The 17291-nt window shown below is 42.8% G+C and overlaps 1 protein-coding gene across 1 annotated transcript in view; it reads left to right on the top strand.

Moving 5' to 3' along the window:
- PPP1R37 (protein phosphatase 1 regulatory subunit 37) overlaps positions 1–17291 on the top strand; it is a 171140-nt gene that overhangs the window by 41341 nt on the left and 112508 nt on the right. Inside the window, exon 2 of the mRNA XM_084612521.1 lies at positions 15908–16005. Within this exon, the coding sequence (XP_084468647.1) occupies positions 15908–16005 (98 nt within the window). The remainder of the gene's footprint in view (positions 1–15907; positions 16006–17291) is intronic.

Raw genomic sequence — 17291 nt, 5'->3', positions numbered from 1 at the left:
GATCAGTGGGCCTGGTCATACATCTCTCAGGTACACAACAAGCAGACCAGACCAGACCAAACCAAACATGTGTCCTGGTCAGAGGCCTGAAACCAGTGATGCAACACCTTTGCAGATACAACAAACTAAACACTCATCTTGTCACTCACAGGATTAGTAGGATCCTCAAACACCTGTTACTCTGATCACATCAGCCACCACTTCATGTAAGACCTGGGTTTTTCTTTTAGATATTGCACCCAAATAGTAAATAGGCCCGACTGCTGAGATCGCATCCTAGGGAATGCACTGAATGCATCCAATGAAGTGAGCTGTAGCTCACAAAAGCTTATGCTGAGATAAATTTGTTAGTCTCTAAATTGCCACAAGTCCTCCTTTTCTTTTTTTTTAATTCACTGTTAAGACCTTTTTTTTTTAAAGGTATTTTGTCTGCCATGACTGGAATTTATGACCTTGGCATTCTCTATTCCCAATGCTCTAATTCAGTGTTTTTTCAATGACTGGTCCGTACATCAGCACGCCCCAGTCCCGAAGAACTCCGACCAGTTTAGGAAGTCTGCAAGTCGATCCCTGGGATCAAAAAGTCTGAGAAACACTGCTTTAGTTCATATCCTCACTTTCACTTACATAGGGGTATTCTGTATACTGCTTTTGGTGTTAGTGATGCCATTTTACTTTAGTCCAACACTGAACATTGGTCTCTCTAATAAAAATACCTTTTCAGTTTAACTTTTTATACTATATATATATATATATTTATACTATATATTTGCAATTTAATTCTGTTCAAAAGTTTATTTGTATTACATTCTGCTAATTTCAGACTTCCCTAGATTACATGGTCATAATGAGCCCTTCTAGTTTTAGTCTGGCAATTCTTGCATCAATGATTAATTACTGTTTTTGCTAAACATCTGCACCTTCTCTCCAGAGTGAATTTGTCTAAATTCAGTTTATAGCCATTTCATCTTATGTTTTTGTCCGCTAGATTAAAGAACCCTCTAAGATCAAAAATCTTCTCATAGGTATTTAAAGATCTTGTTCAAGTTAATGGATTTTTTAAAAGAAATCAGTTTGCCTTTAAAACAGGAAATATAATACAATCACTCCATAAATATTTTACAGCAAGCAAAAAGATTGCAGTTCAGTCTGTTAGCCTACTGTAATAAGGGGGCCTGGAAAGGACATAGCCCATCCTACAAGGACACGTGTTGATAATAATTGTTCTTTGGAACTTTAAAGTTCTTGAATACTGATTATATCGATGTGGCAAATATTTGCCATTAAGCTACAAGATGGAATTCAACCAGGAAATATTTCTGCAAATATTGGCACCAAAGGCTGAATTGTTGCAGACAAACTTTATTCATTCACAGTTAGCTTTACATGTAAAGAGTAGGCCTTAAAGTGGGAGGGAACAAAAACCCAGTGAAGGAGAAGGGACCCTTCCAAGAGTCATCTGTAACCAAGTTTTTTGTCCAAGTAACTCAGCCTTAAATAAAAGAAAAATCCCTCATGTACTTTGTATAAACTCTTGAAGTGTGTTTCACAGTTCAACCCTAGTAGACTTATTATTCAAGCAAATGTGTTTTATGTTCTTCAGTAGTGTTGTGGCCTGCATAGGGCCTCATGAGAGGAATGACTTGGCCTTGGAGTGAACTCTTAACTTTGTAGGAAAAAGAAACACTATCCCAATGTTGTCTTCTGGTCTTTCTCAAAAAGAGACTGATGATGTGGAAAAAGCCGAGGTACTCAATGCTACTTTGCCTCGGTCTTCACAGATAAGGTCAGCTGCCAGACTGCTGCACTGGGCAACACAGTATGGGAGGAGGTGAGCAGCCCTCAGTGGTGAAAGAACAGGTTAAGGACTATTTAGAAAAGTTGGACATGCACGAGTCCATAGGTCCAGATCTAATGTGTCCAAGGGTGCTGAGGGAGATAGCTGATGTGATTGCAGAGCCATTGGCCATTATCTTTGAAAATTCGTGGCGACTGGGGGAGGTCCCGGATGATTGGAAAAAGGCAAATATAGTGCCCATATTTTAAAAAGGGAAGAAAGAGAACCTGGTCCGCCTCACTTTAGTTGCCAGCAAAATGATGGAGCAGGTCCTCAAGGAATCCATTTTGAAGCACTTGGAGAGGAAGGTGATCAGGAACAGTTGCCATGGATTCACCAAGGGCAAGCCATACCTGACCAACTTCATTGCCTTCTATGATGAGATAACCATCTCTGTGGATATGGGGAAAGCAGTGGATGTGCTACATCTTGACTTTAGCAAAGCTTTTGATCCAGTCTCCCACAGTATTCTTGCCAGGAAGTTAACGTATGGATTGGATGAATGGACTGTAAGATGGATAGAAAGGTGGCTAGATTGTCGGGCTCAACGGGTAGTGATCAATGGCTTGATGTCTAATTTGCAGCCGGTATCAAGGGGCTGGTCCTGGGGCCGGTTTTGTTCAATATCTTTATTAATGATCTGGCTGATGGGATGGATTGCACTCTCAGCAAGTTCGCAGATGAGACTAAGCTGTGGGGAAAGGTAGATACGCTGGAGGGTAGGGATAGGGTCCAGAGTGATCTAGACAAATTGGAGGATTGGGCCAAATGAAATCTGATGAGGCTCAACAAGGACAAGTGCAGAGTCCTGCACTTAGGATGGAAGAATCCCATACACTGCTACAGGCTGGGAACCGACTAGTTAAGCAGCAGTTCTGCAGAAAAGGACCTGGGGATTACAGTGGACAAGAAGCTGGCTATGAGTCAGCAGTGTGCCCTTGTTGCCAAGAAGGCCAACGGCATATTGGGCTGTATTAGTAGTAGCATTGCCAGCAGATTGAGGGAAGTGATTATTCCCCTCTACTTGCCGCTGGTGAGGCCACATCTGGATTATTGTGTCCAGTTTTGGTCCCCCCCACTAGAGAAGGGATGTGGACAAATTGGAGAGAGTCCAGTGGAGGGCAGTGAAAATGATTAGGGGGCTGGGACACATGACTCACGAGAAGAGGCTAAGGGAACTGGGGTTATTTTGTCCGCAGAAGAGCGAGGGGGGATTTGATAGCAGCCTTCAACTACCTGAAGAGGGGTTCCAGTGAGGATGGCGCTAGAATCCTAGAACATCAGGGTTGGAAGGGACCTCAGGAGGTCATCTAGTCCAATCCCCCGCTTAAAGCAGGACCAATCCCCAATTTTTGCCCCAGATCCCTAAATTGCCCCCTCAATTGCCCCCTCAAGGATTGAACTCACAACCCTTGGTTTAGCAGGCCAATGCTAAAACCAGTGAGCTATCCCTCTCTGCATGAGCTATCCCTCCCCCCTAGGCTGTTCTCAGTGGTGGCAGATGACAGAACAAGGAGCAATGGTCTCCAGTTGCAGTGGGGGAGGTCTAGGTTGGCTATTAGGAAACCCTATTTCACTAGGAGGGTGGTGAAGCACTGGAATGGGTTACCTTGGGAGGTGGTGGAATCTCCATCCTTAGAGGTTTTTAAGGCCCGACTTGACAAAGCCCAGGATGGGGTGATTTAGTTGGTGTTGGTCCTGTTTTGAGCGGGGGATTCGACTAGATGAGCTCCCCAAGTCTCTTCCAACCCTAGTATACTATGAATTGGGATGAATGTGTGAGTTAAAATCACAGCTGTCTTGCAGCAGGTGATTGATCCTCTGCTGGAGTGCCTGTATGGGATTGCTGGCTTTGTTTTTGTGGGAGAAGGGTTCATTTCTTAGCTGCTGAGATGTCACTGGCAGATCTATGGAAAATTTACCAAACACTTGCAATAGCCTGAATGTTCTGCAAGGTCTGGGTAAAAGGACAAAATATAAAAACATTGTGCCAAATGTCCATCTGTAACCATGTTGCAGCAATTAGTAGCTGAAAAGGATGGGAAAAAGTGTGACTTGCAGTGGACTAAAACCCAGGCTTGTGAATTTGCAGAAGTGTTCCTATGTCTGGACTACAAATCAAAAGCACAACAGGTCACAGTCCTGATCTGAAAAGTGACTCTGTATAAATGGCTCTGTGTATGGCAAAGTTACAGGACTAGTTTTACCCTCCGTCTCCTTTCTGGACTCTGACTGCATCCCTCGTGTGTCAGGCCTTGTGCTTTTTCCTATTTAGGGGTAGAATTATGCAGTTCTTCTACTATTAGACCAAGCTCTCGACTACAGTGCCCTGCATATCAACTGTTCTTACCCAACGGGTCCAGCTGGGTTCGGCTGCTGTGGTTTTGACCTTTGGGAGTCTGTAACCATTGGTGTAAATAGTGACAAGGCAGCCTTCTTAAAGCAAAAACACGGTTTGTTTTTTACAATAGGAACAAAACACTTTAGAGAGAGTTTTTTTTAAAGCAGCCTACACACACACAACAAATCATGCTAAAAGGAAATGGTCTTTAAAACAAACTCCTGGTCTCTGTCAGATGAACTTGTTTACTAAAACAAAATAAAATCAAAACCAGTTCTTGGTCATTTTAGCAATGTTTCCTCAAACAGCAGGGTGAAAGCGTAGGTTCTCTTTAACAGAATCTTCCCAGACAGTGTTAGTGTGCCTTTCTGTGTTGCATGTTTGCACTAGTGCTTTTGGACCAAGGAAGCTCAGACTTGTTCATGTGCATGAAACATACGTAGGTAACCTTAGAACCACAAGTAGCTTGCTGTTTTTCATCCTCCGATGAGGAATTCAAACCAATGCTAACTGTAGTTTGGGGGTGGGAGGAAATACATTTTACAGTATGTAGGCTTACCTAGTGAACACACTCAATATTCTTGTGGCACTCTAATCTTATGCAGTTGCAGAGTCATGGTAATTGGAATACAAATAGATTATTCTGAGATATTATGAGGGAGATGTTATGTATTCTCCTCATATTGGACATATACTTGTTATGCAGCAAGAGGGATGACAACAATATTGTATTATGCTTGTAACGTGGCTTTCTTGTACGCAGTGATAAAATCCTAGTGTACCAGAACCCTGTTACTACCTGGATTTTCCAAAATTCCTCCTGTTTGGCTTTCAGAGAAAGCATTAAAATTTGTGTGTGGCAGATGTAACTGGACATTTCTAGTGCTTCCTGACAATTATATTAGTGAAATAATTATCCTCCTTTATAATTAAATGAGGATCATTCTGCCCCAGCAGTCCAGTGGATTATTACTACATTGTAATTGGATCCATGGAAAATAAACTGCATTGTTTAATGTAATGCTCTTATTCAGCAGTTTCCTGTGCATCAGAAACTTGGCATACATTCTCTTTATTTTAAAGAAATGAATTTCTTGTCCATTATAATACCAGTGCATGGGTCTAAAGCCAACCATAAGGGTGTCTTCGCAAACTCAGCAAACAAACTAACAGGGTTCAAAAAAGAACTAGATAAGTTCATGGAGGATAGGTCTTGGAAAAAGGATAAAGGAGTTTGAGGCGCAAGTGGTCTTCTCGTCCATCCTCCCCGTGGAAGGAAAAGGCCTAGGTAGAGACTGTCGAATTGTGGAAGTCAACGAATGGCTACGCAGGTGGTGTCGGAGAGAAGGCTTTGGATTCTTTGACCATGGGATGGTGTTCCAAGAAGGAGGCGTGCTAGGCAGAGACGGGCTCCACCTAACGAAGAGAGGGAAGAGCATCTTCGCAAGCAGGCTGGCTAACCTAGTGAGGAGGGCTTTAAACTAGGTTCACCGGGGGAAGGAGACCAAAGCCTTGAGGTAAGTGGGGAAGTGGGATACCGGGAGGAAGCAGGAGCGCGCGAGAGGGCAGGGGCCCTGCCTCATACTGAGAAAGAGGGATGATCAGCAAGTTATCTCAAGTGCCTATATACAAATGCAAGAAGCCTGGGAAACAAGCAGGGAGAACTGGAAGTCCTGGCACAGTCAAGAAATTATGAAGTGATTGGAATATCAGAGACTTGGTGGGATAACTCACATGACTGGAGTACTGTCATTGATGGATATAAACTGTTCAGGAAGGACAGGCAGGGCAAAAAAGGTGGGGGAGTTGCATTGTATGTAAGGGAGCAGTATGACTGCTCAGAGCTCAAGTATGAAACTGCAGAAAAACCTGAGAGTCTCTGGATTAAGTTTAGAAGTGTGAGCAACAAGGGTGATGTCGTGGTGGGAATCTGCTATAGACCACCGGACCAGGGGGATGAGGTGGACGAGGCTTTCTTCCGGCAACTGACGGAAGTTACTAGATTGCAGGCCCTGGTTCTCATGGGAGACTTCAATCACCCTGATATCTGCTGGGAGAGCAGTACAGCAGTGCACAGACAATCCAGGAAGTTTTTTGAAAATGTAGGGAAATGTAGTTTCCTCATGCAAGTGCTGGAGGAACCAACTAGGGGCAGAGCTCTTCTTGACCTGCTGCTCACAAACTGGGAAGAATTAGTAGGGGATCCTAAAGTGGATGGGAACCTGGGAGGCAGTGACCATGAGATGGTCGAGTTCAGGATCCTGACACAAGGAAGAAAGGAGAGCAGCAGAGTATGGACCCTGGACTTCAGAAAAGCAGACTTTGACTCCCTCAGAGAATTGATGGGCAAGATCCCCTGGAAGAATAACATGAGGGGGAAAGGAGTCCAGGAGAGCTGGCTGTATTTATAGAATCCTTATTGAGGTTACACGGACAAAGCATCCCAATGTATAGAAAGAATAGTAAATATGGCAGGCGACCAGCTTGGCTTAACAGTGAAATCCTTGCTGATTTTGAACATAAAAAAGAAGCTTACAAGAAGTGGAAGATTGGACAAATGACCAGGGAAGAGTATAAGAATATTGCTCAGGGATGCAGGAATGAAATCAGGAAGGCCAAATCACACCTGGAGTTGCATCTAGCAAGAGATGTTAAGAGTAACAAGAAGGGTTTCTTCAGGTATGTTAGCAACAAGAAGAAAGTCAAGGAAAGTGTGGGCCCCTTACTGAATGAGGGAGGCAACCTAGTGACAGAGGATGTGGAAAAAGCTAATGTACTCAATGCTTTTTTTGCCTCTGTCTTCACGAGCAAGGTCAGCTCCCAGACTCCTGCACTGGGCAGCACAGCACAGGGAGGAGGTGACCAGCCCTCTGTGGAGAAAGAAGTGGTTCGGGACTATTTAGAAAAGCTGGACGAGCACAAGTCCATAGGGCTGGATGCGCTGCATCCGAGAGTCCTAAAGGAGTTGGCGGATATGATTGCAGAGCCATTGGCCAGTATCTTTGAAAACTCATGGCGATTGGGGGAAGTCCCAGATGACTGGAAAAAGGCTAATGTAGTGCCCATCTTTAAAAAAGGGAAGGAGGAGGATTGTGGGAACTACAGGCCAGTCAGCCTTGCCTCAGTCCCTGGAAAAATCATGGAGCAGGTCCTCAAGGAATCAATTCTGAAGCACTTAGAGGAGAGGAAAGTGATCAGGAACAGTCAGCATGGATTCACCAAGGGCAAGTCATGCCTGACTAATCTAATTGCCTTCTATGACGAGATAACTGGCTCTGTGGATGAGTGGAAAGCGGTGGAAGTGTTGTTCCTTGACTTTAGCAAAGCTTTTGACATGGTCTCCCACAGTATTCTTGTCCGCAAGTTAAAGAAGTATGGGCTAGATGAATGGACTATAAGGTGGATAGAAAGTTGGCTAGATTGTCGGGTTCAACGGGTAGTGATCAAAGGCTCCATGTCTAGTTGGCAGCCGGTATCAAGTGGAGTGGCCCAAGGGTCGGTCCTCAGGCCGGTTTTGTTCAGTATCTTCATGGATGATGGGATGGATTGCACCCTCAGCAAGTTTGCAGATGACATTAAACTGGGAGGAGAGCTAGATATGCTGGAGGGTAGGGATAGGATAGAGAGGGCCCTAGACAAATTGGAGGATTGGGCCAAAAGAAATCTGAGGTTCAACAAGGACAAGTGCAGAGTCCTGCACTTAGGACGGAAGAATCCCATGCACTGCTATAGACTAGGGACCGAATGGCTCGGCAGCAGTTCTGCAGAAAAGGACCTAGGGGTTACAGTGGATGAGGGAAGCTGGATATGAGTCAACAGTGTGCCCTTGTTGCCAAGAAGGCCAGTAGCATTTTGGGATGTATAAGTAGGGGCATTGCCAGCAGATCGAGGGATGTGATCGTTCCCCTCTATTCGACGCTGGTGAGGCCTCATCTGGAGTATTGTGTCCAGTTTTCGGCCCCACACTACAAGAAGGATGTGGAAAAACTGGAAAAAGTCTAGCGAAGGGCAACAAAAATGATTAGGGGACTGGAACACATAACTTACGAGGAGAGGCTGAGGGAACTGGGATTGTTTAGTCTGTGGAAGAGAAGAATGAGGGGGGATTTGATAGCTGCTTTCAACTACCTGAAAGGGGGTTCCAAAGAGGATGGCTCTAGACTGTTCTCAGTGGTAGCAGATGGCAGAACAAGGAGTAATGTTCTCAAGTTGCAGTGGGGGAGGTTTAGTTTGGATATTAGGAAAAACTTTTTCACTTAGAGGGTGGTGAAACACTGGAATGCGTTACCTAGGGAGGGTGGTGGAATCTTCTTCCTTAGAAGTTTTTAAGGTCAGACTTGACAAAGCCCTGGCTGGAATGATTTAGTTGGGGATTGGTCCTGCTTTGAGCAGGGGGTTGGGCTAGATGACCTCCTGAGGTCCCTTCCAACCCTGATATTCTATGATCAATGGTTATTAGCAAGGATGCAAAACCATGCTTTGAAGTGTCCCTAGCCTCTGTTTGCCAGAAGCTGGGAATGGGCGACTGATGATGGATTACTTGATTATTTGTTCTGTTCATTCCCTCTGAAGTATCTGCCATTGGTTACTGTCAGAAGACAGGACGCTGGGCTAGATGAATCACTGGTCTGATGCAGTATTGCTTTTCTTATGTTCTAATAAGATCCAATGGCTGCAAGTGGAAGCTTGACAAATACAAACTGGAAATAAAGGTGCAAGCATTTATTAGGGTAATTAACCAGTGCAACAACTTACCAAGGGATATGGTGAGTTCTCCATCACTTGGAGTCTTCAAGATTGGATGTCTGAGATACACTGTAGCTCAACCACAAGTTGTTGGATTTGGTGGAGGGATGACAGAGTGAAATTCTGTCACTATGCTGTGCTGGTCGTCAGATGAGATATAGGAAAATAGTCCCTTCTGGCCTTAAAAGTTCCATGAATCTGTAGTGTGCCCCGCTCTGTCCTAAATAGCTCAGTGGTTTGAGCATTGGCCTGCTAAACCCAGGGTTGTGAGTTCAATCCTTGAGGGGGCCGTTTAGGGATCTGGAGCAAAAATTGGGGATTGGTCCTGCTTCAAGCAGGGGGTTGGACTAGATGACCTCCTGAGGTCCCTTCCAACCCTAACCTTCTATGAATCTATATGAACTTGACCCATAGGGAATCCCAGAAAAAATAAAATTTTGCTTTTTGCATCTGGTATAGATGTGATGGATGTTATTTCTCTAGTGCTCCTAACTTTTGAGTGATGTAGTCTATTAAGGAAATTCCCACCAGCGCAAATCATTTGGTGTGGACACACAGCAGTGTTGCAAACTATGGCTTACACCAATGGTATGTTTCCACATTAAACTGTATCAGTGCAAGACACATTTTGCACTGGTGCAGCATGTAGCTTTTAGTGATTTGCCTCTATATAGTTCCATTAGTGTAAACTTCCTTTGTAGACAGGGCATTGACACAAGAGTGAACTGTAGTCAAGATGATGCTCTTAATTAGGGGATAGTTTTGGATGATAATGGCCAGTTCACATACAGTTCCCCTATGCTCCGGATCTTCTCAAGTTCTGTCTGGTATGTAGCACCATAGAATCATAGAATATCAGGGTTGGAAGGGACCCCAGAAGGTCATCTAGTCCAACCCCCTGCTCGAAGCAGGACCAATTCCCAGTTAAATCATCCCAGCCAGGGCTTTGTCAAGCCTGACCTTAAAAACCTCTAAGGAAGGAGATTCTACCACCTCCCTAGGTAACGCATTCCAGTATTTCACCACCCTCTTAGTGAAAAAGTTTTTCCTAATATCCAATGTAAACCTCCCCCACTGCAACTTGAGACCATTACTCCTCGTTCTGTCATCTGCTACCATTGAGAACAGTCTAGAGCCATCCTCTTTGGAACCCCCTTTCAGGTAGTTGAAAGCAGCTATCAAATCCCCCCTCATTCTTCTCTTCTGCAGGCTAAACAATCCCAGCTCCCTCAGCCTCTCCTCATAACTCATGTGTTCCAGTCCCCTAATCATTTTTGTTGCCCTTCGCTGGACTCTTTCCAATTTATCCACATCCTTCTTGAAGTGTGGGGCCCAAAACTGGACACAGTACTCCAGATGAGGCCTCACCAATGTCGAATAGAGGGGAACGATCACGTCCCTCGATCTGCTCGCTATGCCCCTACTTATACATTCCAAAATGCCATTGGCCTTCTTGGCAACAAGGGCACACTGCTGACTCATATCCAGCTTCTCATCCACTGTCACCCTTAGGTCCTTTTCCGCAGAACTGCTGCCTAGCCATTCGGTCCCTAGTCTGTAGCTGTGCCTTGCGTTCTTCCGTCCTAAGTGCAGGACCCTGCACTTATCCTTATTGAACCTCATCAGATTCCTTTTGGCCCAATCTTCCCATTGGTCTAGGTCCTTCTGTATCCTATCCCTCCCCTCCAGCGTATCTACCACTCCTCCCAGTTTAGTATCATCCGCAAATTTGCTGAGAGTGCAATCCACACCATCCTCCAGATCATTTATGAAGATATTGAACAAAACCGGCCCCAGGACCGACCCCTGGGGCACTCCACTTGACACCGGCTGCCAACTTGACATGGAGCCATTGATCACTACCCGTTGAGCCCGACAATCTAGCCAGCTTTCTACCCACCTTATAGTGCATTCATCCAGCCCATACTTCCTTAACTTGCTGACAAGAATACTGTGGGAGACCGTGTCAAAAGCTTTGCTAAAGTCTAGAAACAATACATCCACTGCTTTCCCTTCATCCACAGAACCAGTAATCTCATCATAAAAGGCGATTAGATTAGTCAGGCAGGACCTTCCCTTGGTGAATCCATGCTGGCTGTTCCTGATCACTTTCCTCTCATGCAAGTGCTTCAGGATTGATTCTTTGAGGACCTGCTCCATGATTTTTCCAGAACTCTCTTTTTGCTGAACCACAGGAAAGCTCAGCATGTACGTATGCACATATATGCGTTTGCGCACTCTGACCTCGATACGTTGTGCCTTTCATAAAGCTTTAGATTAATCTTTTAAAATGTTTTTGTTTTTATCAAACAGAATAACTTAAAATACAAACCGCCACATAGTGACAAATTCAACAGAATTTTTAATGCAAAATATACTGTGAAGACTGATGTTAATGGGATATAGAATCATAAAATCCCACAGAGTATATTTACAAAGGAGCTCTTGTAGATTATTCTGGTCCCCTAGTACTAGTTAGGATTGTGTTCTACACTGAACATGTTAAATTCTTCATTTAGTTTGCTTTTGACTTCCTTAATAGATGGTGCCCTCAATAGACATACCAAAGGGGTCCAGGGATACAAAGGTAACGTGTGATTTTAATTTGCCAGTATACCATTTGGTTGGTTGCAGTTTGACCAGTAAATGAAAGGAATTGAAATGCTTCCGAGGTGAGAGAAATTCTGACGTCGTTGGCATTACTGAAACCTGGGAGGAGGATTCACATGACTAAAATATTCAGGAGATTGTGCTGCTGATTTTAGGGTTAGGGTAGGGCGGGTGAAAAAGGGTGGGTGTGGTAGCACTTTTAAACAAGTAAATGGTATATGTGATGTTGCGTTATTGACAGTTCAGAAAGACTCCTGAATGCTTATGAATCAATGAATAAAGGCCAAACTTGTATATAAAATCAACTTCACGAAGGTGTAAAAAATGAGATGAAATCATTTGGGGGGGGGGAATAAAACAGAAAAATGTGAATGCTAATTAGGAGCTATTTAAGAACATTTTACTAGATGCCCCAAAGGCCACAATCAGAAAAGGCTACTACACTTGTTAAAACAACCTGCCTTATAGGAGAAGTGAATGTAGTTATAAAATATAGGTAATAGTGTTCATTTAATATACTTAGACTTTCTTATGACATTTGCACAATAGTTTAATTAAAAATGAGAACAACCAAAATTAATATGGCACACATTAAATTAATTACATTGAGACATGTCAGACAGTTTTTAATTGTAGATTGGGAATCATTAAGTAGGTGTATTTCTACTGGGGTGGGGCAGCAATCAGTTCTTGGCCTTATGCTATTTAACACTTTTGTAAATGACCTGGGAGAAAACATAAATCATTATTGAAAGTTTGCAGATACACCAATTAGCCTGACAGCAGGCATGGGCAAAACAATGGAATGGGTGACAAGTGTGTGTCTGGATTTATCTGTATAATCTGAAAATGCCATTTTGTTCTGAAAAGCTACTTGTTTGTAAAACTGTTCTGTGCCTTCACCTTGGCTCTGTAGCCTCCATTTTGAGCTAAAACACAGGACATGTCAGAATAAATTATTGCACCTAACAGAGGATTAAGAGTGATGGGGCATAAACCTTGATGACCTTCTATTCAACTGGAAACACCATTGGATGAAGAGCTGGTACCAACAAGGAAAACCCCTACTGTCTTAGATGTTTTGGGAATCAAAGAATAGATCATCTGATGGGGGTTGAAGCTGACTAGGTAAGTCACCTGCGAGAGAGAGTACTGAAAGCTATATAAGGACAAGGTCGCTGACCACACCAGAACCAGGATTCTCTTTTTGAATGCAAGAAGAGGGGACCTGGACCCCTGAAACGACACTAATCAGGTCCCAAAGAATGCTCAGGAGTGCGCAGAGAACCAAGGCAGGGAATGGCATATATATCACTTGTGTTGTCTAAAAGTAAAGAGTGAGTGGTTTAGAAATCCCTCAGCAAAGTCTGACATATTGCCTTCAACTATGTCTCCGAAGAGCTAAACAGTAAATAAGAGTACCCACTAAGGTAGAGCTCTGGAGAGGGTATGCTTAACTACTGGGGAGTCTTGGAGGGATTTGGCCCTGGTCTTAGGGCCTAGGGCAGCTAGGCTGCAGGGCCTTTTTGAGAAGGGTGCCAAACGAATCTATGCCCAGGACCAAACCAGAGACCAAAGAAAGATTGAGCACCTAGAACCTACCCAGACCCAAGAGAGCTTAAAAGCACACGGACTTGGCATGTTGGTCCAAACACAGCAGCCTGGTGAGTGTCCAGCAAGGGGAGCTTGACCCAGAGCAGTGACAGGTGATATAGGACTTGAAAGGCTAGAAATTTAAAGAAGAACAATGAACAAGACAAAATAGGTCTTGTACAATGAACTTCATGTTGTTCCTTGACAAAATTGCAAGTGTGCTTGATGGGGGTAATTGTTACACTATACTTGGACTTTTGTAAGGTATTTGGTGTCCTCCTACATGACATTCTAATTTAAAAATAAAACAGACTAGCATTGTGCAAAATCAGTATTGCACACAAGTAAATAGAGTAGAAGTTGTCTGTCTGATAGTCTGTGTAGTTAATTGTGAAATAGCAGCTAGCAGGGTGTTTCTAGTGGGGTTCCACAGGGAATGGATCTCGCTTCAGTACTATTCAGTATTTTCTCAACAATCTGAAAGAAGATATAAAATCATGGCTGAGGTTTGCAAATTCTACAAAGATTGTTAATTTGGCAAATAATGAAATAGTTCTGTACTAATGATTTATCAAATCACTTGGTAATCTAGGTACAATCAAACTTGTATTTTAATATGGTCAAATGCAAGGTCATACATCTAAGGACAAAAATGTAGGCCATACTTACAGGACTGCAGACTAAAAAGCAGCATCTCTGAAAAGGACTTTTGGCCTGTAGATAAACAACTGAACCTGAGTTTTTCAAATATGATGCTTTAGCTAAAAGGGCTGACCTTTTACTTAGCTATATTAACACAGGAATACTGATCAAGAGTAAAGTGGTGGTATTACGTCTGCACATGACACTAGTGAAACCACTACCAGAATACTGTGTGTGGTGTCCACACTGTAAAAAAGGTGTTGAACATGGGAAAGGGTTCAGAGAAGAACTACAGATTTTGGGGGCGGGGGGGGGGGGTGTCTAGAAAATGTTCTTCACAGTGAGATTTAAGGAGCTATGTCTATTTAGTTTATCAGAGAAGACTGAGGTGACTTGATCATGATCTAAAAGTACCTTCACAAGGACAAGATATCTGATAGCAGAGGGTTCTTTAACCTAGCCGACAAAAGCGTAACTAGATCTGATCAATAGGAGCTGTAGTCAGAAAAATTCAAAATGAAAACAAGATGCACATTTTTAATAGTAAGGATAACTAATCATTGGAAATGTCACCTAAGGATGCTTTTGATTCTCCATCACTTGAAATCATTAAAGATTACATCTGTTTCTAAAATAAGCTCCAATTTAACTGCAAGGTTTCATGCCTTCCTCTGCAGCATGGGGCATGGGTCACTTGCCGGTTTAAACTAGTGTAAATGGCAGACTTTCTGTCATTTAAATTATGATCTGAGGACTTCTAACCTCTGGCAGAGTTACTGGTGTCCATTACAGGAGTGGGTGGGTGAGGTTCTCTGTCCTGCAATGTGCAGGAGGTCAAACTAGATGATCATGATGGTCCATTCTAAACTTAACTTCTGACATTAAAGACTATTCATAAGAAGAAATCACTGGATGCAATTCTCTGGCCTGTGTTATGCAGGAGGTCATACTATAGGATCGTAACAAGTGAAATTTATGAAGTCCTTGCAAATCTATTTTTAGATTTCTGCAAATCTAGTTTCATTAGTTCGCTGTTGGAAGGGGCTTCTAAAATCTTTCCTGTATTTTGGTTCAATGCATTATTTGTTAGACTTCTTAGCCTAACAGCCTTAAATAATTTCCTTTTTATCTCAGTATTTTGCTAAATATATATCAGTTGGTGGCAGTGTGAATTAAAACTGTATATATCATGCTCTTGATTTTATGTTGAGATATTTTTAAAGCAATAAAATCCGGGGTCTCAAACTCAATTTACCTTAGGGCCAATGCCAGTCCTCAAATCCTCCAAGCGGGCCAATAATATCACTGAATATGGTGTTCAGAAAAGAAAATGTTTATATTGTATTTTTTATTTCGAATTTCTTAGAAATAATAAAACTGTCATACAACTTTATACAATTCTTCTCCTGCCAGAGAGTTTTGAGTGTTTGCCAGACACCTGGCAACGCTTCAGTTCTGTCAGTTTGTTGGTGTTTGGCCTCCGTGACTGAACAGGTGACACATTCAGGACTGCAGCGAGGTGGGCATCAGATAGTTGTGTTTGGTATTTTGACTTGTTTATATTCATTATGGAAAAAAGTTACACGGTCTCCATGGCTGACTCTGCCCGGGAACTAGTGATGGTATCTCTGCCCATCTCCCCCAGCCAATGGGAGCTGCGGGGGGCGGCGCCTGCAGCCAACATTGCTGGCCGCATCTCCTCCGCGGGCTGCAGTGGGGAGGTGTTCTGGCCACAGATGGTGCAGTGGGGAGGCTCTCTGGCCACAGATGGTCCGCAGGCCAGGACTTTGAGACCCCCTGAATAAAATGGTTAAAAAGCCACACAGAAAACAAAGTCCACAAACACGATCTAGTGCACAGACAAAATGTGTAGGATCAATATATACATTTTGGTAATGTAGTTGTTCAACTCTTACAGTAAAATATCAAATTAAATTCTCATTTTGCTTTGAACATAAATTGCCTATTTCATATCCTTGCCATTTGAAATGGTTCTGGGTGGGAACAGCATTAGTTAATTATACACAACTCTCACACTTTCGTCAACGTAAGTGCCTGACACACAGTTTATTGTGTATCTGAGTTTGAATAAATATGAGTGTCAATGTAATCTTAATCTCTACCCTTTACGTTTTCAGCCCAGAATGTGACTGTTGAGGAAATTATCATTGCCTACAAACAAGCCTGTCAGAAATTAAACTGCAAACAGATATCCAAACTACTGAAGCAGATACAGGTATTGTGGATATTCTTATGTATGCAGCACAAAAATTTAATCCTGTTTAGCTCCTGGAATATGACTGACATGGAAACTCTAGAAGAGTCATCTGCAGTCATATCAGAACTGAAAATAAACTGTGTTGATACTTAGAATAATTTTCATGCCAGTCAAATATGGAAAAACAATAGTATTGTTTTCTAACAACTTGAGCAGGTTTTTTAGCAGATGAAAAACTGTTACAGGATGCTAGTATCTAAAGTATTTGTTACCAAAATACTATGCATAAATTATTTAATAAAATATTACTGAAGTCTGGGTTCTTGCCTATAGTTCTTAAATGGCTTTCTTTCTGAAGAGTGCTTACAGATGGGCTCCTTTTTGTGCTCAGTTTAAATAAGATGGATACGAGATTTCCAACACGGCTTATGTATTGTTTTCTATTTTATGCTATGTTTAATTATTTTTTGTTTTCTCAAGTGTGGGGATAATTAAAAGGTTGAGTATTAACCCTACATTGGTTTAAATTGAGGTATATTTTTTTCAGAGATAGTATATTGTGATACGTGAGGAGAAAGAGAAGAAAAAGGAGCATGCAGCATAAATGTTTAATGTAAAAAATATATGAAAGACTGTGGCAGGAGTGGGAGGTGGAAGCAGTAGAGGACCGAAGGGAAATGACAACTGCTCTTGGGAATGAAATTTCACGGGGGATGCTACAGTACTTTTCTAGACAGTACAGGATGGCACTAACGGAACCAATCAGCTTGCATACTTAGGAGTGTGTTGTAGACAGAGGAATTGTGTATGAAGTCTTATTTAGAACTGTACAGAGGGTTACTAGGATTACGTTGCCATGTAGTACAAATTCAGCACTGTACGGAAGTATAGATGAGGTTTTAATTTCAGTTGGGTTTCTCATAATATACTTGCACTGATACTTGGAAGTAGGGTGGAATGTTTTAAATGGATATTATTACATTGTAAACTTTCAGAATGTGTGAACAGATTACTGAGCTGATGGTATCCAGAGGTTGTGCAATCTTAATGCTAAATGTTTCTGAAAAGTCAGTTTAGGGCAGTGGTTCTCAACCTATTTATTATTGTGGGCCACATATTGAGAACCACAGTGGGCCACCTCCCCAAATTCCCCCACAAACCCCTATGCACAGTGCCCCCCTCCCAGAGACCCCCTTCACAGAGCAGGGCCAGGAGCTGATCCCCATGTAAAATCTAGGGGTGCTGCAGCACCCCTGCATACCCCTAGTTCTCTTGCCTATGCTGCCCAGAGCCCCCCCACAAAC

Source organism: Lepidochelys olivacea, assembly GCF_965140295.1.
Source record: "Lepidochelys olivacea isolate rLepOli2 genome assembly, chromosome: 23".
In the NCBI taxonomy this organism is placed as follows: Eukaryota; Metazoa; Chordata; order Testudines; family Cheloniidae; genus Lepidochelys; species Lepidochelys olivacea.
The sequence above is the reverse complement of the archived record's forward strand: the minus strand, read 5'-3'. Positions and strand labels throughout refer to the sequence as shown.